The sequence below is a fragment of the Coturnix japonica genome, chromosome 23, assembly GCF_001577835.2.
Source record: "Coturnix japonica isolate 7356 chromosome 23, Coturnix japonica 2.1, whole genome shotgun sequence".
NCBI classification, from domain to species: domain Eukaryota; kingdom Metazoa; phylum Chordata; class Aves; order Galliformes; family Phasianidae; genus Coturnix; species Coturnix japonica.
Genome location: NC_029538.1, coordinates 623,190 through 647,728, shown reverse-complemented (window position 1 = coordinate 647,728; position 24,539 = coordinate 623,190). Strand labels below are relative to the sequence as shown.

At 55.5% G+C, this 24,539-nt stretch overlaps 2 protein-coding genes and 1 long non-coding RNA gene across 3 annotated transcripts; 2 read left to right on the top strand and 1 right to left on the bottom strand.

Moving 5' to 3' along the window:
* Positions 1-364: 364 nt before the first annotated feature.
* Positions 365-6,169, bottom strand: SERINC2 (serine incorporator 2). The gene is made up of 10 exons (XM_015883718.2): positions 6,040-6,169; positions 3,493-3,654; positions 3,160-3,347; positions 2,759-2,838; positions 2,488-2,625; positions 2,228-2,397; positions 2,057-2,147; positions 1,850-1,985; positions 1,455-1,664; positions 365-961 (listed from the first exon to the last, which is right to left on the bottom strand). Exons 1-10 carry the CDS (start codon positions 6,076-6,078, stop codon positions 823-825), a joined length of 1,353 nt encoding a protein of 450 aa, XP_015739204.1. The 5' UTR covers positions 6,079-6,169; the 3' UTR covers positions 365-822.
* A 7,058-nt stretch (positions 6,170-13,227) lies between these two features.
* LOC107324037 lies at positions 13,228-19,654 on the top strand. The gene is made up of 4 exons (XR_004309539.1): positions 13,228-16,512; positions 17,467-17,557; positions 17,771-17,922; positions 17,999-19,654. It is a non-coding gene; the product is annotated as an uncharacterized LOC107324037 (long non-coding RNA).
* A 1,093-nt stretch (positions 19,655-20,747) lies between these two features.
* Positions 20,748-23,888, top strand: FABP3 (fatty acid binding protein 3). The gene is made up of 4 exons (XM_015883711.2): positions 20,748-20,905; positions 21,468-21,640; positions 23,432-23,533; positions 23,613-23,888. The coding sequence occupies exons 1-4, from the start codon at positions 20,833-20,835 to the stop codon at positions 23,664-23,666; spliced, it is 402 nt and encodes a 133-aa protein (XP_015739197.1). The 5' UTR covers positions 20,748-20,832; the 3' UTR covers positions 23,667-23,888.
* The last annotated feature ends 651 nt before the right edge of the window (positions 23,889-24,539 follow it).

Genomic DNA, 24,539 nt, shown 5'->3' with positions numbered 1-24,539 from the left:
TGGAAGATGCAGGCTGCAGAGTGTGCAATGCAGACTTAAGGATGTCAGAATGCAGGAGGAAGGATGCAAGATGCAAGATGAAGGAGGATGCAGAATGAAGGATGTAGGGTATAGGATGAAAGATGCAGGGATGAAGGATGTGGGCTGCAGGATGAAGTCTGTAGGGTTCAGGATGGAAGATGCAGGCTGCAGGGTGCACAGTGCAGGCTGAAGGGTTCTAGGATGCAGAAGAAAGGATGCAAGACGCAGAGCAAAGAGTGCAGGATACAAGGTGAAGCATGCAGCACACACAATGCAGGTGATGTCCCAATGTGCATCCACCATGCACACACATGATGAGAGATCCCAAGAGGACACAAGTGTGTCTGGGCTTTTTTCCAAACAGAACTTTATTCAGGAGGCAGGAGGAGCCCTGCAGGAGCCACCCAGCCACCAAAGCTCGGGGGGCACAAGCAACACTCAGCCCCCAGCATAGCTGCCCTCAGGGCTCCTTGGGGACATGCCAGGTTCTGGTTCCTTGTCACCACCCAAAAGGTACCACAGTCCCAGGGCACCAAGCCAGGCAGGAACCTGTGCAACCCCCCTCCAAACACTGAAAGATGAGGAGCTGGAGGTGCTGCTGAAGGCACTAGACAAGCACAGAGGGCAGAAGAGCTTCACAGCCATTATCAAGTCATTCTCAGCTCTCTCGCTGATTGTCCCTGCTTGGCACTTTATCCCTTTTAAATTATAATGGAAAACGTGCAAGAAGGCACAAACCCACGTGCAAAACTCAAGTCTAGGTATAAGGCACTGGGCAAAGAGGGGACCTTGAAGCAGTGCTCAGCTGAAATCCCGCTCTGTCAGCACCAGGGGGGCCACCAATGTCCACAAGTAGAGCAGCAGCCCGGCCCAGCTGGAGCTGATCTTCACCCACACGGCCGTCCAGGGGCTGTGCAGAACCTGCAGGCTGTCATCAGGCCTGGAACAGCAAACAAGAGGGGAGCACTCAGGTCTGTGCTGTGTGCTGGGGGATGAGACCCTGGTGCTGCAGCTGTGAGCAAAGGGGGATGCTGCATACTGAAGGGTATCCTGCAAGCACAGGGGGGATGCTGCAAGAAGAGAGGGAGGGCTGCAAACAGAGCAGGGACGATGCAAATGGGGGGATGCTGTAAACTGAAGGGGAATACTGCAGCAGAGGGGATGTTGCAAGTTGAGGGGATATGCTGCAAGCTTATGGGGAGTACAGCAAGCTGAAGGAATGCTGCAAGAGGGTACCCAGTGAACTCAGACCCAACCAGAGTGCATCCATTGGGTGCCTGAATGCCTCCAAATAATGAATGTTGATGAGTTACTCAGTTTGCTCACATACAGACCCACTGCAGCACCCGTGCCCAGCCCAAGAGCAGTGATAATCCTGGAGAAGGAAGGAACAGAGGACAGGGTCATAACCAGTCCCCAGAAGCGCTGCCCACCTGTACCAGTTGGTGAGGGTCATCATGATGTAGAGGGCAGCAAGGAGGAGGCAGAGGTGGAAGAAGCTGTAGCTGTAGGTGACGCCCTCCTGCTCGTTGTCATAGGCACGGTGTACCCCACTCTCTGCTGTTGCCTCAGTCCCAGCTCCAGCTCCACTCTCCTCTGTCAGCATCAGCTTATTGACCTGGGTATGGTCTGAGGAGCGGATGCTGCAAGCAGACAGATGGATGGGCAGATCAGTCAGGGAAGGGGTTGCCCTACAGGGTGTCCCTGAAGCAGCAGAGCACTTTGGGAGATGCAGCTCATGCAACTCCTCCTGACATCCTAAACGTTGTGTGCAGGACCCTGCAGGGTCCCAGCATCGCAGACCACAATGGCACTGTCACGGCCTCACCTGATGAAGAGCGTGCAGAGGATGAAGACCACCAGCCCCACGATGCTCGGTGCATCCCACCATGTTGTCAGCATTTGTGGGGCTGCAGCTGAGCCGGTGCTGTTTCTCAGCAGCAGTGTGGGGTTACACTCCTGGGCTGGGGGGTGTTCACAGGTGTCAGTGCCATCCCTGACCCCATGCACCCCCCAGGGCAATGAGGGTACTTACTGGGGACATTTGCCAGGGCAGACCAAGTGATGAAGATGGTGTAAAGGGTGATGAGAGATGCCTGCAGCAGCCCCGAGTGTGGCTGGGCTTCCTGCAAACAACACAGAGGTGCTCAGAGCTGAGCCCTGCACTGGGGGAAGGCAGCAGAGCCACTTCCTCCCAACACCTCACCTGGATTTTGGGCAGGATGGATATGGCTGAGACGATGAGGCAGAGGATGAGGTTGATGCTGATGAGGACTTTGCCCTCCGTGCAGCCCTGGGGTTTGGTGTAGTAGACATAGAGCAAAGCGATGGCCGCGATGGAGGCGGCGTAGAAGATGAAGGTGACAGTGCAAAGGGCTGAGGAGGAAGGGGAGAAGGGAAAGGGCTGGAGCAGGACCACGAGCATCACAGCTGGCCTCATGTGAATCCCTAAGGCACAGCACCCACCTGCATACCAGCCCTTGGCATTGCTCTCTTCTGCATAGTGCAACCACAGCTTGTTCCAGGAGTGGGCGAAGTCAATGAGGAGGATGAGCTGGATGAGGATGAAGAGGAAGGAGCCAACCACGCCAAAGTAAAACCAAACTTGGGTGGAGAGAGGAAAGTGGGTCATTAATGGGACTGCAATGGTGTGGGGTGCATCAGTGCAGCACTTAGTGTGAGGACACGGAGGGCACAAACCCCATGGGCACCCCCATGCCCACCCACAGCCCATCACCTGTTGTGAAGGAGCCATCAGGGATGTAGAAGGCTCCCACTGTGAGCCCCACCAGCAGCAGGAACTTGAAGAACCAGAAGCTGAGAAAAGTGAAAGGAGTCAGGGTATGAAAATGGGAACCCCCAGCAGTTCCCAACGCCAGGGATGCTTGGTTCCTTGGATAGGACCGGGGGCACCCCATGTGGAGCAGTGTCAGAGGGATGCCCAGCAGACACTTCAAATTCCCCAGCACATTGTACACACCACAACAGCACACTGCACACACTTGTGGAGCACAAGTCAGAGGACCTCAAGACCTAAAAGTGAGCTCAAATTGTCTTATACTTTACCCTACACCCAAAACAAGGCAAAAAAGGATGGAGGCCATTTAAGCTTCCAGCCAAGCATGGGGACACACTCACCCATTCTGGATGGCAGCTCGTGGGTCCTTGCTGCTGCGCACACACACCATCAGCACAGCAAAGAGGAAGAAGAAGGCAGCTGTGGCAAAGCCCATGCGGTACACGGCCTTATGGCCCAGGAAACCACTGCAGTCAACATTAGCTTGGACCCCCAGCACTGAGTCGCTGCCCCTGCAGAAACCTGGGAGCTGAAAGGATGAGGAGATGGGGAAAAAAGCATCAGAAGCAACAACATGTCCCAGAAAATTCACTCTCTGAAAGAGCTCCATGTACCCATCCTGAGTTAACCCCTTCCATCGAGTCCAGCCATTGCCCTGAAGGCAGCAGCATTACCTTGTGCAGCTCCTTCTCCACACCAGGGATGATCATGATGATGGAGACGAGCGTACCAAGGAAGAGGAAGAAGGTGAAGAGCAGACGGGAGATGGTGGAGTTCTTGGTTGAGGGGCAGCAGCCGCAGAGCAGGCATGGTGCTGATCCACACAGGCAGGACACCTGCAGTAAATGGGAAGGGGGTGTGGGATGCACTCAGCTGCTGGGCTCATTTTACAGATGGGGAAAACTGAGGCACAGTATCCCTATAGGTCCCAGCTGCCCAAATCCCTGGATACAACAAACCACAGTGCCAGGAGCAGTGTGGAGATGCTGCTTGTATCCCTGGTCCAAGTTTGACTTCATTGCTCCTCTAAACGTTGTTCCCATTAGATTGTTCAATAATCGGGATACTCATGCACCTATTTAATGTCTGCAAGGTTTGGGAGAGCTCCAAGCAGCACCCAAACAGCCATTCTTCCTTGACATAGAGGAAGAATAACCACAGGGTTTTGAATTAAAACAGGCTGTAACGCTGGTTATGGGGCAAGAGAGGACCAGCAACCAGCCCTGGCCACCACAACCTGCTCTGAATGTGACTATTCAGAATGGGGACTATTTTCAGCCTTCATCACCCCCATGGAGCTGTGAGGCCATGTCCAAAACCCGTTTCCTATAAGAGTATAAAGATGGAGAATAAATAACATTAGAAACCACATCTCTGGACCACTGACCTTCTCCTGTGCCATAAAAGTGAAAGGTCCTGAGTTAAATATCTGAGATGAAAATGGGAATCATGTGTCTCCTGGGTTTCCCTTCAGTTGCTAAGGTGGGAGCCCCACCACCATCCCAGCACCATAGCAAGGTGCCTCCAAGGACCCAAAACTGCATCTCCCCATTTGTCCCCCTCTCTGGTCCTCAATGAGCTGCTTTCCTTCTATCTGTAAGCTCACGGCATTGATTTATTTTGCTTGCAAAGCTCCTTTTCTTCCCTTTCAACTGCTCTTTCTGCCTTTCAAATGTGAAGTTTGTTCTGCTGAACGTGGGGGTCGCCCATCACCCCTATGTCCACTAAGACATGACCCTAAACTGGCTTTCCCTGGGATAGGTACATCAATACGCTGCACGTATGAGGTTTTGAGGAGCACACATCCAAGGGAGCAGGCAGCATCCTGCAGGATGGAAACAGCATGTAAAGGGAAGCAGCCACAGCACAGAGGTGGCATGTTGATGGGGAAGCGTCAGGTTTCTGCTGCCGCTGATTAAAGATTAATCCCTCTGGTTTCACTGTTGACTTCCTCATTGAATAGAGTTTGGTGCTGCCAGCGTGGCTCACATGGAACAACAGCTAAGGGAGCACAAACAGCACAAAACAGTCTGCAGTCCTAACCCAATAGCAACCCAACAACAACACTAATAGCAACAACCCAACACCTCTTCTTTCTGGCTGCCCTTACCCCAGTACCCCTGAGGTTGCACAGACTGAGTCAGCCCACAGCAATGCCAAGCAAAGGTTGTTATCTCCCATTAAATGAATGACCCTGCAGGTTAATCAGTACTAAACCATGAGGTCAGTGTGGGCTCAGGAAGTGGGCAGCTTGCAGGTGCCAGCATTGCCCCATGGCCATACTGACAGCGAATGCAGGGTCCTAAGCCTATATGGACCTTATAAATACATGAATCTACCTTGTCCCCACAGTCTGGGCCAAAATGCTTTATTTGGAGGGGAAAAAAATCCATATTTAGGTCAGCACCATACACTGCTTGTGGAAATCCCACTCCTGGCTTCTCCAACATGTGTCCATAAAGCTTTAAAGGTTATCAGCCACACTCCTGACACACAGAACATCCTGCATTCAGGCCATACGTTATGACAGTTCCACCACTGAAACTAGGAAGCAGAAGTTGTGAAAGCAGCACCCATTCAGGTTTCCCAGCCCTGCCCTGGCTGTGCGTCATGGGCACGGCATCGGGAGCACCCACCTGTGTCACCAGCACAGCACCCACGTAACAGGATCAGCCACAGCCCCATCTGCCCCAAGTATTGGGGCTGCGATGCCCTGAACCCACCGACCCCGTGGGACAGCCCGGATCCTGCCTGGAGGTGGGTGCAAGGGATGGCCCAGCTTTTTCCCAGTACAGGAGTTTCATCCCATAGCGGTGCCGCAATATTATGGGCTCCTCCCGATACTCTGAGCTCCCCCCCAACCCCTAAACGAGCCCCTGAGCCATGGGATAAACCCAGCCTGTGGGCTGCCCTGCAATGGTTGCCCCCTGAATCCCCACGGGGGTCCCCGGCATCCTGGTGGATAGAGAGGGGAACACCCCCCAGCGGAGTCCTTCATTCCCCCCAGGGGCTCCCTTATCCTCCAGGGTACGAAGCGGGGCATCCCCATGGAGTTCCCCGCCTCTCGTCGGCTGCATCGGATCGCATCCCCCGGTCGCCTCCACCTCTTCCAAGTGCCTCCCTCACCCCCAACCCGGATTTCCCCCTCCCAGCCTCAGCTCTCAGAGCCAAAGCAGCCCCCACCTCCCCCCACTGTCCCCCATCCCCCCAGAGGCACTCACGCAGCTGAGCAACGAGCAGACCCCCAGGCAGGCCCCCATGTTACGGCCCCTCCACCGCCCCGGGGCGGACCCTGAGGTTGGGGGAGGGGAAGCGGCTCCTGGAGGGGCGGAGGCAAAGCGGGGCGGGGACGGGAGGGGAGGGGAGGGGATCTACCGGGGATGAGGGGTGCGGGGAGACACGGTCAGGGAGGGGTGGTGGAAGTGGAAGTGGAAGTGGAAGTGGAAGTGGAAGTGGAAGTGGAAGTGGAAGTGCAAGTGCAAGTGCAAGTGCAAGTGCAGGGCGTGAAAATGGGAATGAAAGATTGGAATAGGAAAAGGAAGAAAGAAAAAGAAAAAGAAAGAAAAGGTAAAAGGAAGAGGAAGAGAGAAGATAAGGAGAAAAGGTAAAGGAAGATGGAAGAGAAATGAAAGGAAAAGGGAAGGGAAGGGAAGGGAAGGGAAGGGAAGGGAAGGGAAGGGAAGGGAAGGGAAAAAGAAAAGGAATGAGTGAAAGAAAAAGAGAAAGAAAAAGGAGGGGAAAAAAGAGAAAAGGGAAGGAAATACAAGGTTAGAAAAAGAGATGGAGATGTGAAGTGGAATGGAATAGAATGGAATGAAATGGAGAAAGGAGGAGAGGAGAGGAGAGGAGAGGAGAGGAGAGGAGAGATATGAAGGGACCCACAGTCTACCAGTTGTTCCACTACCCAACATTAAGGCATATCTTTAGGAGTGTTGCCCAAATGCCTCCAACACAGGCACAGGAAACCTGCAGCCTCTCTAGGAGCACTGTGCCCATGTCTAACAGCTTGTAAGGTTTTGGAAACTCTGGGTTGGGTACCACCGCTGTCCCTGGGGCTGCTGCTGTGCAGAGCAGGGGGCTGCCTGGTGTGTGGCTTCAGGAGAAGGGAGCACTGTATTTAACGGTGAGTTGAGGTGTGCCCTTGCAGAGATGCCAATGGGAGGCGTGCGGTTGGCTCCGCATCCCATCCCCAGGGGTGTATCCTGCTCCGTGTCCTTGGCAGTCCCTGCTTGATCACAAGATGTGGAAGGTTTTCCCTTTGAAATCACTGCAGGATGCAATTTAATCTTCAGGACAACATTGTTGCAAAAGGGACCGTGATCTGAGAGGAGGGTGGGGGGAAGGGTGAGAGGACCTGGCAGAGCTGGGGCACCGGGAGCAGCAGGGGACATCCCAGGGACATCCAAGGGGCATCCCAGGGACACCTTAAGTGCTTCCAAAGGACACCCCAGGGACCTCAAAGAAACATCCAGATGTCACCCCATAGACATCACAGGGACACCCCAGACTGCTGGTAGCATCTCCCCAGCCTGTCCCAGTATCTCTTCAGTCCACTTTTGCTGCCCACAGACGAAGTTCCCCCGACTCCCACCTGCTGCCTGTCCCGCAGCAGAAATGCCACCCGTGTCCCCTGTCGCCGTCCCCTCCGTCCCTCGCGCGGTGCCAGCAGATGGCAGTGCCGCAGTGAGACCGGCTGCTCGGCTCTGACGTTACCCGGGTGACGTCCTCATGTCACCGTCACCCCTTATACCCTCGGACCAGGGGGATGAATATCACAGCACCGCCACCACCACTCATCCCCTGCTGTCCCCATCCTTGGGCATCCTCACCAGCGGGACCAGGTCCTGGCAGTCCAGGTAGCAGTCCCCTGGGCATCGAGGGACACGCTGGCTTTATGCCCCACCAGACAAGGGGTGCTGCTGAGAGTGCATGGGGTGCTCCATGCCACCAGCCCTTCCCATCCCAGGAGCCCTGGGGGAGCCCGGCCCCAAACAAAACAACAGCTGTCCTGCCCCTCTGGGGGGATTTTCCACCTCTATGGGGGGGGTTTAAGGCTTGAGGTGGCACCTGAGTGGCAGTGGATGGAGCAGGCTCTGTTTTAGGGATGTCACCCTGCTGGGGAGTGGGTGGAAAACAAACCATCTCATGTGCCAGTATCTGGGACAATACCAGCTTAGCTGTGGGCGCAGCCAGAAGGGATCCTGCTGAGCCCAAGCAATGCTATTCACAGATAAATCTACATTACAGTAATTAATAATAATTTATAATTGAGTCTCTGTATTTGGAAAACCAGCAAAATCAGAGCATCACTCAGTGCAGGCATGAGGCAAACAGGCACAGCTGGGAGGAGGTGGGTAAGTAACAATCCTGGCCCCACTCCTGGATGAGGTTGTGGGGCACTTGGGACCCTTACAGCCTCATGCTGTGCTTCCAATGGGAGATGATGGGAACAACAAATACAAAAGTCTGGAGATTAAAGCATCTCCCTTCCCCCTTGCCTTTGAGTCGGGGAATTAGTTTTAAGCTAAGCTCCTCTGTAATGAGCAGACACGGGGGGACCAGTGATGGGTGAATGCAGAGCTTTTAATTACAGACAGCAGCATCACAGGAGCTGGCATTCCAACCCAGTGGAAAAAATAAGGCAAGGGATGAGTGGCTTACAGTGCTCATCGGGGGTGACTTTCAGGTTGGCCAATGTTACCTTGAAGGCAAAACCTTCTGCACTTGAGCTCCACCTCTGTCACTTGTTTTTTGGCCGTGGCCATGGCAGCACAGTTCAGCTGGTTATCCATAATGCCATTGGCCGCCACCAATTGCTCAGCATCAGGGCTGGGATCTTCTACCCACATCCAGAAAAGTGAAGGACTGAGGATTTCTGGCCACCCTCTGCCCTTGAGGATTGATGTAGCTGTGCTCGCAGGCAGGACTCCCAGCTGCCTTCCCATTTCCCTGCCAAGTCAGGATGGATGCTGTTTGTCTTTCTCATTATAGTGGCCAGATGCGAGGCCAGTGATGGATTGGAACGTCACACAGGAGCTTCTGCACTGTCACAGTAACTGCTGGGCCTCCCACAAGGTGGAAAATTTTAGTGGATTAAGTTCTATGATCAGCTAAACTTCATCCCCAAGTCACCAGGATCCAAATCCCATTTGGAGGGGCAGGGATTTCAGGGAGCAAGCAGAGGGGTGAAGGCATGACCTGAAGGTGCCCATGGTCAATGCAGCTGGAGGACGCAGCTCTTTTCTTGGAGCCATAAATCCATCCTGGAGACATTTGGGGTTGATCAGGTTGAGTATTGAGAATAAAATTCTTCTCAGAAAGAATGGTTGGGCATTGGCACAGGCTGCCCAGGGAGGTGGTGGTGGGGTCACTGTCCCTGGAGGTGCCTAAGATCCATGGAAATGTGGCACTGAGAGACATGGGCATGGTGGGAATGGGATGGGGTTGGACAACAGGATTTTAGAGACCTTTTCCAACCTTTATGATTCTAAGAATCCATGATTTTCAGCACCTACCACCCCCAGCTCACCCCAGCTCCAGGTCTGAGCCCTCTGCATTGCTTCATAAGGATGCAACAGCTCCTAAATCAGCAACAAATCTCTCCAGCTCTTCATGTGTATTTCCCACCCCGTCATGTAGGGCTCCATGCATCATAACATGGCTCCATCTCAGATGTGATAGATGCCCCCAGTGCCATCAGGGTGTCCCAGCAAACATGACCCCACCAGGACAATGCAGGCGTGCAGAAGCTACGCGTGATGTGAGCACAAAGTGAGATACATGGAATGCATCCAAACAAGCAGTGCCATGATGCTCTCCATGGAGGGGGATGGGGGACAAGGTGCCACCACCCTGTGCCCTTCCAGCACCGTGCGAGGCTTCAGCAGCACTGTTCAGCCCCACGTGCCCAGCTGAGCAGATTTTCCTTGGCTGCCTGGTCTATATTTAGCTGCCTGTAAAAGGGGTTAGCGAGCAGCACTGAAGCCGGTGGCACAGCTAGGAATGTCAATGGAAGAGCAGCCAGGGATAAAAAAAGCCCAAGCCGGGTGCTGAGAGCTTTGCACAAATCCCTGCCACTGCAGGAGGAGGAGGAGGAGGGGGGAAAGGAGGAGGCAGCCCCATGTTCTGCATTGGTGGCACCAGACAGTGACCACTCACTATCACCACACTCAACAATTTTGCTCTTTTTGTCTGGTTTGTAACACAGCAGCTTCCAGTTACTGGAAGTTACTGGAGCACAAACAACAGCATTTGCCTTTTTGCACTCATTCAGACAGAATTAGAGCCAAACTAGGTGAATTCCATCATGTCCCATAGTATTTCCCAGTACATCCAAGCATCTCCCCAGCAAATGGCAGCATCTTCCCAGCCTGTTTCAGTATCACCTCAATCCACTTTTGCTGCTCTGAGCCCTTTTCACATGTCCAAAGGGATACACCAGGTTGGTTCCAGGGTCATTGAAAGTCCTTGTCCAGGGACAGGGACCAATGGGCAAGAAACCTGCAGGTCCCCAAACCCGTGTCCCAAAATACCATCTAACAGAGGGACTGACAGCCACTTAGCTCAGGAACAACATTTCCTCCATGCTACCCATGTCCCCAGCAAAAAATCAAGGCCTGAACCAGGCTGGGAAATATGTAGTTGGATCAAAGAGGAACAGCAAAGCACTGCTCTTCCTAAGAGGTGGTTTTTAGCCCAGGTAGGAGCTGCAGGAAAACCAGCCCACACCTTGCTAGCACACACCCTTCTCAATCCCTCCACCTTGGAGAAAGGAGCCCATTTCCTCCTTCCTATCCTCCCCATCCCAACACCATCTCCATTCCCCCAAACATTTCTGAGGGCACTGGGATGGTGGTTGTCCCCCACATCCCAGCAGGTGCCAGGATGGCATCGCCTGCTGCTGATACCCAGTCTGCTGGGAGGGAAGACAGTCAAGGAGAAAGTGGAGTGTGAGCAGCTATAAATAGTGCTGGCCAAGGCTCCCTCCTCGCCTGGGTAGCAGTGTTGGGTGTCCCTGCTCAACCCCAGCATCGTCAGGCACCTAAAAACGTGCCTTGGTAGTTGTGGGGGAAGCATCCCCAATGCGCACCCTCTGTGCCCTGCTTTGCACATCCCATTACTTCCAATTCACGCCCTCTCTGCCTCTCTGCTCCACCATCACGCGTGATGCTCGTGGCCAGGCAGAGACCAGACCCCTCCTGGGGCGGGGGGGCACAGGAGGATGCGCTGATCCTCGGCGGGCAGCAACCAAGTGAGGGACCAATCCGGAGGGGGGGGTGGCTGCGGGGAGGCATCGCATCGAGAGTCCCCATCCCCACCGCTGTGGCTACGCGGGGGCTGCGGGGTGCCGCTGGGATCCCGTTAGACGGGGGGGAGAGGAGGGAAGGGGGGGGACGGGAGGGCGGGGCGGGGAGGGAGGGGGCCGTGTGCGGGAGCTTCCCCCGCGCCGCGCGTGGGCCGTGCGGGAGGAGGCGGCGGGAGCGGGCATTGTGCGGGCGGCTCCGGGCTGCCCCGGGGGCTGCTCGCAGCCTGGGAGCCGGGTCCGGCCCGTCCTGAGCCACCGGCAGCGGTACCCACAGCGGTTCCGACACCGGTATCAGCACCGCGATCCACGCTGCTGTCGGCACCAGCATCGGCATCACTCTTGACATCAGCACGGACATCGGCACCGACACCGGTACCTGGATCAACAGTGGCCATCGCCCGTCTGTGTTGGGATCAACGGCGGCTTCACGTATTGGGATCAACGGCGACATCGGCACACGGGTCAGCACCGACATAGCCGTCGCCATCGGTACCACCATCACCATCGGTACCACCATCCCCATCCATATCCACACCGACATCGAAACCACCGCTGGCCCCCGCGCAGCCCAGGTGAGCAGCTGATGGCCGGTGGTGGCAGGAGGCCCTGAGCCCCCCCGGTACTGATCCATATTGGCGCAATAAGGATAGAAGTGAGGTGCTGAGGGCACGGAGGTGCTCTGGGGATTAAAGTTTGCAGGGGGTGGTGGTGCTGAGGAGGGCTCCGGGGTGCATCCCGCTGGTTCGGATGTGTCTTGCAGGGGTCTGGTGGTGTCTGTCCCCTGGCCTGGAGGCTGCTGGCTCCAGGGTAGCTCAGGGTGAGCAGCGATCACACAACAAGCAGCATTCAGGGCAGCACCTCTGTCTGTCCCCACCCTGCCCCATCCTCCTGCTCCTTGGTAGATCCTGGGGTAACCACCATCCCCATCATCCTGCCCCATCTTCTCATCCTCTTTATCCAGTCTCGTGGGTCTCCACAGCCCCAAACTCACACCACTGGCCCTCATCGGGGCCGGGGGAATGGGCTATTTTGGGACTACATTGTTTTGAGGAGTGGGGAGCTGGAGGGGCTGCAGGCAGCAGGAGAGTGGGCGCAGGTCTGAGCATGGCTCCATGCAGGACACATGCTCATCTCCCGGGCACTGAGGAAACCTCTTGGGACCAGGGGGTTTCCCCAGGGACAACACCTCCTCATTGCCTTCAGGGCAGCACTTTTGGCAGGTTGCCTCCGCCAATGCTTGGATTGGATCCCTTTGGCCCCCAGAGCTGGCTGCTGTCCCTTGGCTGGGTGGCAGTGCCACCGAGGGTGTGGCAGGGGCAGGGTGGCTGCTTCAGCTGTCCCGTGCTTCCCCCAGTACCCACAGCCTGTGACCTTGGGGCTGCCCACTATGAAACATCACATCCCTAGCTGACATGCAGGGGGGGCAGGAGGCAGCTGGGCCTTGGGGATGCTCCAGGAGTACAAAGTCCTGCTGTCTGTGGCTGCAGGATGGGGTGCTTAGGGCTGCTGGGTGCCTGACCTTGGTGCTGCTTCACACACCCCAAAGGTCGTCCCATGGTGCCACCAAGACAAGGATGGGTCCAAGACCCGCTCTGTCCTTGTCTCCAAGCAGATGGCTTGTGCTCAGCCAAGGCAAGGCTGCTCCATCCCCACAGACTGCACAGGGCTAAGGATTCCAAACCATACTTTGATCCCAGATTTCCTCCCTCCTCAGTTTTCAATCCCATTCCTGCCAGCTGCAGCAGGGAGTCCCAGAGATGTTCCCAGTTCCATGCAACACCCCACTGCAAATTCCCACCCTTGGGAAGACACTTCAGTCCCTTGCCCTGGGAACACAGGAGTGGTTTCCATCTCCTTTAGTGGGGCAATTGCATGGGGAAGGATAATCTACAGGTTGCCAGCATGAGTGGACATGGCTGTGGGGTCAGGGTTAGGGTTAAGGTTGGAGGTTAGGGTTAATGATAGGGTTGGGTTTAAAGCTATGGTTGGGGTTAAGGTTGGAGGTTAGGGTTAGGGTTAGGGTTAGGGTTACGGTTACGGTTAGGGTTAGGGTTATGGCTATGTTTAGGGTTAGGGTTAGGGTTAGGGTTAGGGTTAATGATAGGGTTGGGTTTAAAGCTATGGTTGGGGTTAAGGTTGGAGGTTAGGGTTAGGGTCAGAGTTAGGGTTGGCTTTGGTTTGGTTTTGAGGTTGGCTTTAGAGTTAGGGTTCAGGATAGGATTGGAGTTAAGGTTTTGTTAGGGGCTCCTTGGGAAACTGCTTTACCCAGCATCTGTCTCTGTACCCACCACCTTTTGGGGCAGAAGGAAGGGGTCCCTGTGGGACCAGGCACCCTTTGTATGGCTGTGGGGCGTAGGCAGGAGTTTCCCTGATGGATGTAGTATATAACCATTTCCTTAGATCAGGTCTGTTAGCTCCAGACTGAGTGGCTGCTGGAGAGCTGTGTGTAGAGAGAGCCTGAAACTGCTACAGAATGAAACCGATTTAGGTGTGGGTGACACAATTATTATGTAAAATTATAGTTTGTGCTGTCGTCAGAACAGCTAACTGAAGGTTACAGTGGGAGCTGTATTACCAAGGGCTCAATCATTGTAATTACCTCCCATTAGATCACCTTCTTTACAACTGAGACGTGGCAGAAGGGGGAAGCTACAGGAAGAAATTCCTGTCCTCACGCTCCATTCTCCTCTGGACACGTCCTGCAGACAGCAATTAGAGGTCATTAGCTAGTTGGACATAGGTGGGGATCATTTTTCCCACCTCAGAGTGGTCCAGCCCAGCTCTGTAGGGATTTTCTGCCATCTGTGCCTTTTTGCTATGCTGCCCCATAACAAGAAACACAGACATGGGCACATTGGGGTCTGCATGTCGGGGGACACCACTGCCTCATGCATGTACCGGATTCACATTGGCAGCAGTTGGGTTTGTCCTTCAGATGCTCAGGGAAGCTCTGAGTTTGGATGTCAGTGAGTGCATGAGCCAGTCGTGCTGTTACCCTCGAGCAGGACTTGCTCTGATTTGTGTTTTCAGCATTATAAGCAAAAGTGACAGTTCATGCAAACAGCCTGGAATCCTGTCTGGAGAGACTCAGGTTGGATTTTTCCTGGTTTAATGAGGGCATTAAGCACAGCCAAGCTTCGCTGTCAGCCCTGAGCAGCAATCCCAGCATGGAACAGCAGCACTGCATGCTCCTCCTCAAGACCACATCCCAGGATTTCAGTAGAGATCACCTGTGCCCATCTCTGGGCTGGATGTGATGATAAGGGTGACAAGAGATACCGTGTAAGGCCATTAGACTAACAAGGAAATCCACTGCTTGATGACAAGGAGACACAATGGGAACATAGATTTGTATTGAGGTGACAGAGCCACAGGCTGGAGGCTGAGGGTTCCTGACCTCTTGGGGCTGGGCATCAATGTGAGGGAATCCCACAGCCAATCCCATGGCTGTTACTCCATGCTTTGGAGCAGCACCAGATCCCCACCCGAAAACATTGGGTCCAACCTGCTGTCTGTGTGGGAGACCTCCAGATTGGTGCTTAATTACGGCCATCTGCTGCTCCAGGCTTCAAATGCATCTCAGTGGGCTCAGTCTCTGCTCAAATCAGCCCCATTGAGTTTTCCTCTATGCTGGTTTTCTTGCCCAGGGCTCCCATTCTCATCTGATACAGGGCAGTTCTTTGTTCCCCAGCTCACAGCACTCATCTGTATTCAGCATTATGATTTAAAAGCACTTCCTCTTTATAATTTTGCTTATCATCTCCTAATAACCTCAATGCTGTGGGGTTGTGGGTGGGTTCTGGGAGACCGCAGCATTTCCAGCCTTTATTGGAGGACACAGCATTGATCCTTTTCCATTAGAGTGTTGAGGAAACACCATCAAATGGGTGAACTCTAATCAACCCAACCAAACACAATCCAACCCAACCCAATACAGCACAGCTCAACCCAACCCAAGCCAGAACCTTCAGTGGTCCAAGCCCACCTTCCATTAGGAGGTTAAAAAGGGAAATTCTTACACCTGTGATTGAACAAATCCCTCTTAAGAGCTAAGGCTGAGGTGTCTCCTCCAGCTCAACCCCAAATTGGGTTTCAGGAGATATTATGGTGTTGGGAACTTAAATAGCATGAATGGAAATGGCTGCCTTCATTATGCTCTTCTCTTTCAAAATCCAGGCAAGGGAAAACCTGCGTGAGAACCATGTCCCCATGCTGTGTCTTCCCACCACCCCATCCAAGCACCTCCAATTGCAGCCCATCTCTTACAGGGATTAAGACCTATTTCTGCACCACTCTATCCCATTAAGGGCATTACAGCAGCCCCAGAACCTTCCATGTGACTCCTTCTAAAAGAGAGGCCATGCTAAGCCTCACATAAACGGCCCTGCTTGGAGGGCTGGGTGGAGACTGGGGTTTATGCAACATTATTTGCCCAACGCTGCTGTTAATTCGCTGCCTGCAGGGCAATAATCTGGGCATGGGGCGGGCAGCTGCACCTTGGACCTTGTTCCTACAGCAGACAAAGCCCAAAGATGGGGAGGACCCAGCCTTGTCCTAAGGGATGTTGCTGCACGTTTCTGCAGCATTGGAGCCACGGGGGCTGCAGGGAAGGCAGCTTTGATCCAGCCCTGCAGGCTGCTGTCTGACTGGGTTGTGCCCAGCTGTGCAGACACAGAGGGAAAGAGGTTGTGTGTGTGTGTGTGTGTGCATGCATGTCTGCACACATATGCATGCATCTCTGCGTGCATGTGATCACACATGCATGCATTAGCTGATGCACGCTGTGCGTGCTCCCGTGCTCACACATCACGCTGGCCGAGGCACGAGCAGCCAGGCCTTGCTCCCAAATGGTTGCCAGGGTGACAGAGTGCTGCTCCTGCACTGCCAGGATGCTCCAGCACCAGCATCAGGGTCGCTGCAGTGTTGCGCTGGGGCCGGAGCAGGGCGCTCTTGGGCTGATTGCTCCCAGCGGGCAGTGAGCTGTGCTGCAAGATGACAGGGGTGCACTCGGGTGCGTGCTGTGGGATGAGATGCTGAAAGCTTCAGGTGACGCATGCATATGCAAATACATGTTCCATGAAGCACCGTGCATGCACACGCGTGTGCCAGGAGGTGCTGTGCATGCAAGTATGTTTGCCAAAGTGCACCGTTTCTGCACACGCGTGTGCCAGAGGACACCACCATGCACTCCGTGGGACTCAGAGCCAGCACAGGGGTTCCTCATCCAGTCCCTATGCAGCGCAGGGCCGGATCCTGCCCCGTGACTCACAGCCTGGTTAATCATTCACCTCCTCGCCTGCAGCCTCAGCCAGGGTCACTCCTCCTGCTCCTGTGGCCGTGGGGATCGTGGCTCACTGTCTGCCCACAAGCAGCTCTGAGGGTGACTGTGGTGAGTTTTGCTGGGGCAGAGGGGCTGGGGACACGGGCAGGGATCCTGGGCACCACTCAGCACCACCCCAGTAGGTAGGGAGGGAAGTCCTGAATACAACCCTCAGAGCAGCACCAAAAGAGAATGCAGGCCGGTGTACAGGCTGCAGGAGGGGGAACCATGCCTGCAAGGTCAGCGACTGCCCTCAGTAATGTCTGTGCCATCCCTGTACCCACCACAAAGTTTCCAGCTTGCAGGAACCCTGGTGCAAAAGTCCAGGATATCCATCAGTGCTGAGAGGGACCTGGCAGCGATGTGCCCAGAGCTGGCTGAGATGACACACCACTGCCTGCCACCTCCATGGAGAACAGAGAGCTGCCTGCAGCACATGGCCCTCTCCAAGAGACATTTTGGGGTTCATTTTATGCATGGCCAGGCTGAGAATGTCTAGTCTTTGTCCCCTGGCAAAGCATCCAGCCCTGCTCTTTCCTCTTGACCTCCCTTACTGCTCCACATCCATGTTCCTATCTTGGTTCTTCATCTCTCCATTCCTTCCCCCAACTCCATCTTTGTTCTCCATCCCTCCACCCATCCCTCCATCCCCTTCCTGGTTCTCCATCCCTCCCTTTCTCCTTCCATCCATCCCTCCATCCTTCTATCCCTCCATCCATTTTTCCATTCATTGCTCCATTCATCACCCCTTCCATCCCTCCATCCCTCCTCCTGTCCCTCCATCCTTCCATTCATTCTTCCATTCATCTTTCCCTCACCCCCATTTGGTTCTCCTGCCTGCTCCAAGTACAGGACTCCCTCCTGCCCTTCACAGCTTTGCTTTAGTCACTCATAGACGTGCTGCAGGAGGGTGCTGGGTGCTTCACCCCACACCTCTCACACCCCTCTGGAGACCACCCCCCTTTACACCCCACTGGCACCTCAGCCATGGGCTCAGCTCACCCTCTGCTCTGCCTCCCCCAGGCCGGAGCCAGGGGGCTCCCAGCCCACAGCCCACGTGAGCATCACCCAGGGCAGTGGGGAGACACATCCAGGCCAGGCTGGAGGGTGCCCAGTAAGGATGCTGGAGGGCTTGGTGGTGGGACAGAGGGTCCCAGAGCATCCCTTTTTCCCTGTGATAATGCAAATGAGGGGAGGAGTTCCTGTGCTAAACTTTGTGCTGGGGATGCCCATGGGGATGGTAGAAACCCTGGGCAAGGTTTGCACTGTGGCTGGGTCTCCATCACTCCATGGGGACGCTGATGGGGAGGAGACCATATCTCATCAGGGTTAGCATGACTGAGGTGGAGCCGGTGCTGGACTTCGCATCCTCAGGGAGGACTGGACGTCGCAATGCCCTACCTGACATCCTGGGCTCACCTGCAGGCGTCAGCCCCTCCGACCTGCCCCTCAAGCTGGCTGAGATGTCCCTGAGTGCAGGTGGGTGCTGGGTGACACATGGGGGTGGCACATTGGGGTGGCAGCGTGGCCATTCACCACCCTCCTCTCACCACAGGCAGCTCCCAGGAGATGCAGTCACCTTCTGCAGAAGTTCCCCCACCGCAGCCCCAAAGCCCGGAGCTGAAGGACACATCCTAACCCTGCAGGCAGACCGAGCAGTGGGGTGAGGACACTGTGGAGCATCCGCATCGCTGCCCTTGTGCCATGCAGCGAGAGCATCGCCTGCAGGAGAGGAGCCACGCAGGGACCTGTGGGGACAAAGGGACACTTCATTCCCACGCAGGGCAAGGATGGGGATGTTCACCCCACAGGACACTTTTCTTCCAGAAGCAAGCGGCCAATGGGGCTATGCCATGAGCAGCCCAGGGGGTCTGAGTGTTGTTCACTGTGATGTTTTGGGTACCACGTCCGTGTCCTGTCCTTTTTCCAGTGGGTGATCCAAGATCCTTTCTATTTTCCCCTCACTGCCAGCACCTCACCAAGGGTTCACTCCATTGGGTGAGCACCCCTGAATTCTCCTTGCATCAGGGGAACGGGGAGCTCAGCTGGGATCATATTGTGAAGCCACCCTTGGGGATGGTGACATCTCTGCCACTCACAGCTCTGCTGCCCACTGGGATGGGACTTACTGCTGGAGACAAACATGGTTCAGCTCCAGAACATGGCTGGGGTGAGCTCGTGGGGGGCTGGAATGGGGCACAGTGCTCATATCTGTCCCTGTTCCTTGGTGGTGATGGAGTGATCATCCATAGCTGTCAATGTGGGACCAGCAAATGGAGTCCTAATGGGAGAGCTGTGTGGGATGGGTGGAACTGGGAGCCACAGTGTGTGTCCATGGGCATGGACATGTGTGGGAGTGGGTGCTGCTGGGGGTGGGTGCTATGTGCATGGGTGCTCATGTGCAAAGGTGTCCGTGCACATGGGTGTCTGTGTGTGAGTGACAGTGTGCAATAATGCCCATGTGCATGGGTGTCTGTGTGTGTGTGTGTGTGTGTGTGTGCCTCTGTGTGTCGGTGTCTGTGTTTGTGGGGGTCCATGTGTGTGTGTGCTGCTGTGGGTGGGTGTCTGTGTGTGTGCACCATTGACATGCATGGGTGCTCATGCACATGGGTGTCTGTTTGCATGGATAGCAGTGTGCAATAACATCCACGTGTATGGGCGTCCATGCATATAGGTGTCCGTGTGTGCAGCTGCATGGATGCTCAAGTGTGTGGATGTGGATGTCCACATCTATGAGTCTTCATGCCCACAGGGGTCACTGTGTGATAATGTCCATGGGGTGTGGATGACCACATGCACTGGTAAATGGGTGTCCATGTGCATGGATGCCAGTGTGCAATAATACCCATGTGCATGGTTGTCCATGTATGTGAGTGTTATGTGTGTGGATGTCCCTGTGCATGGGTTCTCCCTGGATGGCTGTCCCTGTGCACATATGTTTGTGTGTGTGTTCACGTGTGTGCACATCCATGTCTCATGGCCCCGCTGCACCAGGGTGATGCTGGGAGCCCCATGGCCATGCACATTTGGGCCTCTGATGCCCAAGGATGGCACTGGGAGGAGCAGAGACAGGTAACCCCTCCAGGCTATTGCCTGTCCCCTCTCTGTGGCACCTGGAGGGTGCATTCAAGGAGCACTGTGCACTCTGGGAGGCAGCTGAGTGACTCCCAGGGCCATGGTTGGATAATAAACTGTGTGTGTTTCCGTGTGACACAGCGCTCCATGCTCTGTCCCCATGGGGGCTGGTGACCGTCCTGCCCAGTTCTGCCACTCGCAGCCCCTCTGAGGCCACGGGGAGGACGCTGAACTTGAGTCCCTGGCTATTTTTAGGTGCCTGCAATGACACCTTGGAGATGGAAAGAGAGACAAAGTGTCCCTGAGTGACACCCAGACATGGTCACTTTGACCCTGCTGCCACCGCTTTGCAGTGCTGGGTGTGGGGACACTCAATGGTTCCCACCCAATCCCCAAATCCAACGGACTGAAATTGGGCAGAAGAAATTGGGGCTGACTCCCACATGCTCTACCCTCACCCCTTCCCATAAATACGCCCCCCAGAAGTGACAGCCACCCCCTGTGTCTGACCCCAGGTTGGGGACACTTTGGCCCACGGGACCCCCAGAGCTGTCACAACGTGGCACAGCTGGCGGAGTTGGGAGGGGTGGGAGGAGGCTCATCCCTGTGCCAGGGCTGTGTGCCCACTGGGGCAGGGGACACCAGATTCCACTGCCACCACAATCCCCTGGCACGCTGCAACCTGAGCCTGAAGGAGGTGGGGATCATGTCCTGGATACCACCAACCCTATGGGAACACGCACCCGTGGGGTGAAAGGGGGGTACAGCACCCATAGGACCCATGAGGCTTCAAGCCTGAACCCAGCAGGGCCAGGAGCCCAGGGCAGCTGTTGGGATGGGGCTGATTTAAGGGGATCCCAAAGGTGTTAAAATGAAATCACCAACGATGGGAGGGATAGGATGGGAGGGACGGGGATGTGGCCGTCTTTGCCCTCAGCACCCCCAGCACACACACACACACACACACTGTCCCTCGTGTCCCCACGGATGCTCCCGTGCCTCAGTTTCGCCCTCTCCATCCACTCCTCGCTATGAGCACACGGTCACCGGCACCTCACATCCTCACCTCCACGCACCCACGCGTGTCCGCGACCGCAACGGAGCTGCGCACAGCGCCCGGGCAGGGGACGGGGGTGGAGGGGGCGGCCGGGGGGCGGCGGTTGGCAGCTCTGCCCGTCCCCGCCGGGGTATTTCTGGAGTCTCTTCCCATCATGTGATGGGGCCGGTATTTAAGGAGCCGCGGGGCCGGGCGGCAGCTGTGGGTTGTGCAGCGCTGCGGGGACAGAAGGACACGGGGATACACGCGGCTTCGCCATGGTGGACGCGTTCGTGGGCACCTGGAAGCTGGTAGATACGGCGAATTTCGATGAGTACATGAAGGCGTTGGGTGAGTGGCGGATCGGGAGGGCGGAAATCCACGGGTTTTATTCCTCCTTTTTCTTTCTTTCTTTTTTTTTAATGGGGAGGGTGGGGATCGTCGGCTGCTGAATGGGTTTAAAAGGGGAAAATCAAAATAGGAAGAATAAAATATAGGAATAAACATAGGAAAACGCAACGCGGTGCTGTGCTGGGGAGGGGCTGCTGGCGGGGTTGGGGGTGGGGGGGATCGGGTGGAATCCCCCCCCTTCCCCCTGCAACCCCGGTGTGTGGGGGAAGGGCTGATAGAAGGGATTCCAGGGGGATGCGTGCCCCCATCTGCTGTCCTGAATCCTCCATCCCTGGGCAGAATGAGACCGCAGCCCCGAAGGGGTCTGGAGGGTGGTGGCCACAGGTGTTTTCCATTCTTGCCCAGCCATAAATGTGCAGGATCAGCCCCTGAGTGATGCCCGGATTCCCCAAAAAATACAACCCCATGGGGATGCAGTGGGTCCCCCCTCCCGAAAAATAACCCAGGAGGGTCTCTGGGGTGATGCATGGGGATGCAGTGTTGACCCCCTGTCTCCCACCAGGGGTGGGCTTTGCCACCAGGCAGATGGCCGGCCTGACCAAACCCACCACCATCATCGAGGTGGATGGTGACAAGGTGACGCTGAAGACCCAGAGCACCTTCAAGAACACAGAGATCAGCTTCAAGCTGAACGAGGAGTTCGATGAGACCACGGCTGATGACAGACATGTCAAGGTGAGGGAGCTGGGGGAATCCTTCCCTCCACCCTTTTCCCTTTGCACCCCTTGCCTCCATTTGCAACTGGGTTTTGCAGAAGGTGATGCTGTAACCAAGTGGCTGTATTGCAAAAGAGATTCGGGGGCCACCACGAGGCTTGTAGAGCACAAAACTCCTTCCTGCCCCATGGGGAAGCAGGCACAGGGCTGGGTGTGGTGTGAGGTTGGGCTGAAACGGGTTGAGTGTGAGCAAGGCAGTAGTGCCAGGCAGACATTGCAGCATACTTCTGTCTTCATCCTCTGCTCCATCTGGTGCCATTCCTCTTGCAGAGGAACCAGAGCAGCAATAGAGCACAGGTCTGGCCCCTGGAAGCTATTTCCATGCACAGCTTTGACTATAACCAGCTTGCCCACTTTGTCTCGTGACAGCTCAGCCCCAAGCGTAGGGCTGCTCTGCTCAGGGTGGTGGAAACTATGCTAAAAGCTCTTTGGCTGCTAGTGTGTGAAGCAGCCAGGGACATGCCCTTCAGGCACCCCTCGGCTGGCTGCCAGAGGGCAAACAATAAAAGGGGGCCCGGCCTGTCAGCCCCCCACACAGTCAAGCTGGGAGATGTGGAGCTGCTGGGCTGTGGGGTGCTCCAAGGTGAGGAGCCACCAAACTGGGGGGGACCCAGGATGTATGGGGTGCAGGGAGAGGAGAACTTGAGCTCTGAAGGGAGCTGAGCTGCAGGGCACCCAAGCCATGGGGACACACAAAGCATTAGGACATCTGTGCTATAGGGACACCAAGTCATTGGGAGACCTGAACCATGAGGGTACCCAAGCTATGGGGACATACAAGTAGTGGGGAGAGCTGAGCTTTGGGGGCATCCAACCATGGGTAACCTAAGCCATGAGATCAATGCAGAGCCCCTACCCATGAGGGAACCAAGTGGGTTGCAGGGACCCACATCAAGGTGAGACCCAAGCCATGGAAACATCCAACTGTGGGGTGACTCAAGCAACGGGGTGACCTGAGGACATGAAGGGAGTCCTAAGCTATGGGGACATCCAACCATTGGGAGATTCAAACTATGAGAAGACCCAAACAATGGAGAATCTTAAGCCATGCAGAGCCCTGACCCATGGAGACACCAAAGCCATGGGCAGGATAGACTCAAGCCATGTCAGGGAGATGCAGTATAACCTGCACAGTGCTGGGGACCTGAGCCATGGGAAGCCCAGCCCTTGGGTGTCTGTGCTCCAGGAGAGCAGCAGTACTGGGTGCACAGGGAGGTTTGCAAGGGACCAGAGGCTGGGACAGCTGGGGGCATGTGGTCCCCTGGGCTGGAGCTGAGAAATGTCACTGGGAGGCAAAGAACTGGGTGCCAAGCAGTGGGAAGATAGCAAAAGAGAGCTGGGCAGCCATTGCCACTTCCCACGCTGGCACAGCCCAGCCTGCTGTCACGCTAACCTTGGCACTGCCCAGGCTCTCAGGGCTGAGTCAACAGCAGCGGCTGTGCAAACAGCAGCCTGGATGAGCAGGGGCTTGTTCAACAGCTCAGCTCAGGATGCAGCTGTGGGGCAGGGAGGGCAGGGTCACCGTGACAGTGGGCCCTGATGCCAACAGGCTCAACTTGGGCTACAATTGTGACACAGCTGGTGTCCTGGGTGAGTAGAGCCAGGTGGGATGCTGGCACCCAGTGATCCTGGAGGCAACCAATGCTGGTCTCCGGACCCAATGGGATGAAAAGGAGCATCCAAAGCTGCAAGGATGGAGCAGCAAAGCTCCAGCCATGAGGGGAACGGTGGTTCTGCTCTCTCTCCACAGTCCTTGGTCAAGCTAGATGGAGGCAAGCTGGTCCACGTGCAGAAGTGGGATGGGAAGGAGACATCGCTAGTGCGGGAGCTGAAGGATGGGAAGTTGATTCTGGTAAGGAAATATAAAGGATTTTAGATGGGGGATGCCCAAGATCCCACCCCAGTGCTCACCTCCTGCTCTTTGCCCCCAGACTCTCACCATGGGCAACGTTGTCTCCACCCGCACCTACGAGAAGGCATCATAGAGGCTGCCCCCAGCTCCCTGCCCGTGCCCCAGTGCCAGCTCCAGCATTGAATTGTCTCTGCCTTCCCCGCGCGGTGCGCGGCTCATCACAGTGCCGGAGCCCTCTAAAAGTCACCGTGCCCTGATCCTGAGGGGCTGGTTGGGGTGTTCTGTTTGTTGTTGTTTTTCTTTTTTTAATGGGAGAACCCACGTGGAAAAATAATAAAAGCGATGTTGTTACAGAGCTGTGGCTGGCGTGCTTGGGAAAAAGGCTTTTGGCATGCACACCCAAGGGTGATCACCATCCCCTTTATCCACTGCACAGCACGTGTTCTCTTCCCACAGGGCACCCATACACAGTAACATGTGGGAAAAACCCAGCATCAGCCATTTCCCACTGACAGGACTGATGAGCTCAATCTAGGCTGCCCTGCTAGGTCCAATCTAGGTCCTGCAGCCCTGCTGCACTCAGGGTCTCTGCCACCCATTGCATCAGCGCTGCAGAGCCAGGTGGACACACAGTCTGTTTTAGGAGGGGATATTAGTTCACTCCAACGGCAGCTCTGCGATAAATCATTCAGGATACGAGCACACGTCATGCCAACCAAAGTGATCCTTCCCCAGCACTAATCCAGACGGGTGATGCCTGCCAAAGCGTCAGGCGATGTGACGTGCCTGGCCACAGAGGGGCTGAGGAGTCAAGGTCAAGAGCAAGACAGGTCCTGGGCTGGAATGGGACCAGCCCAAAGTCAGGCTGGGCCACGGGGACTTGAAGGAGTTCAGGAGCTGAAGTGCTGTGCCAAGCTCCAGCCCTGCTGTGCCAGGCTGAGATTTGGGAATCAGCACTGGAAACAGCTCCACTTCAACAAAACCTCCCTGACCTTCAGCTCCAGGC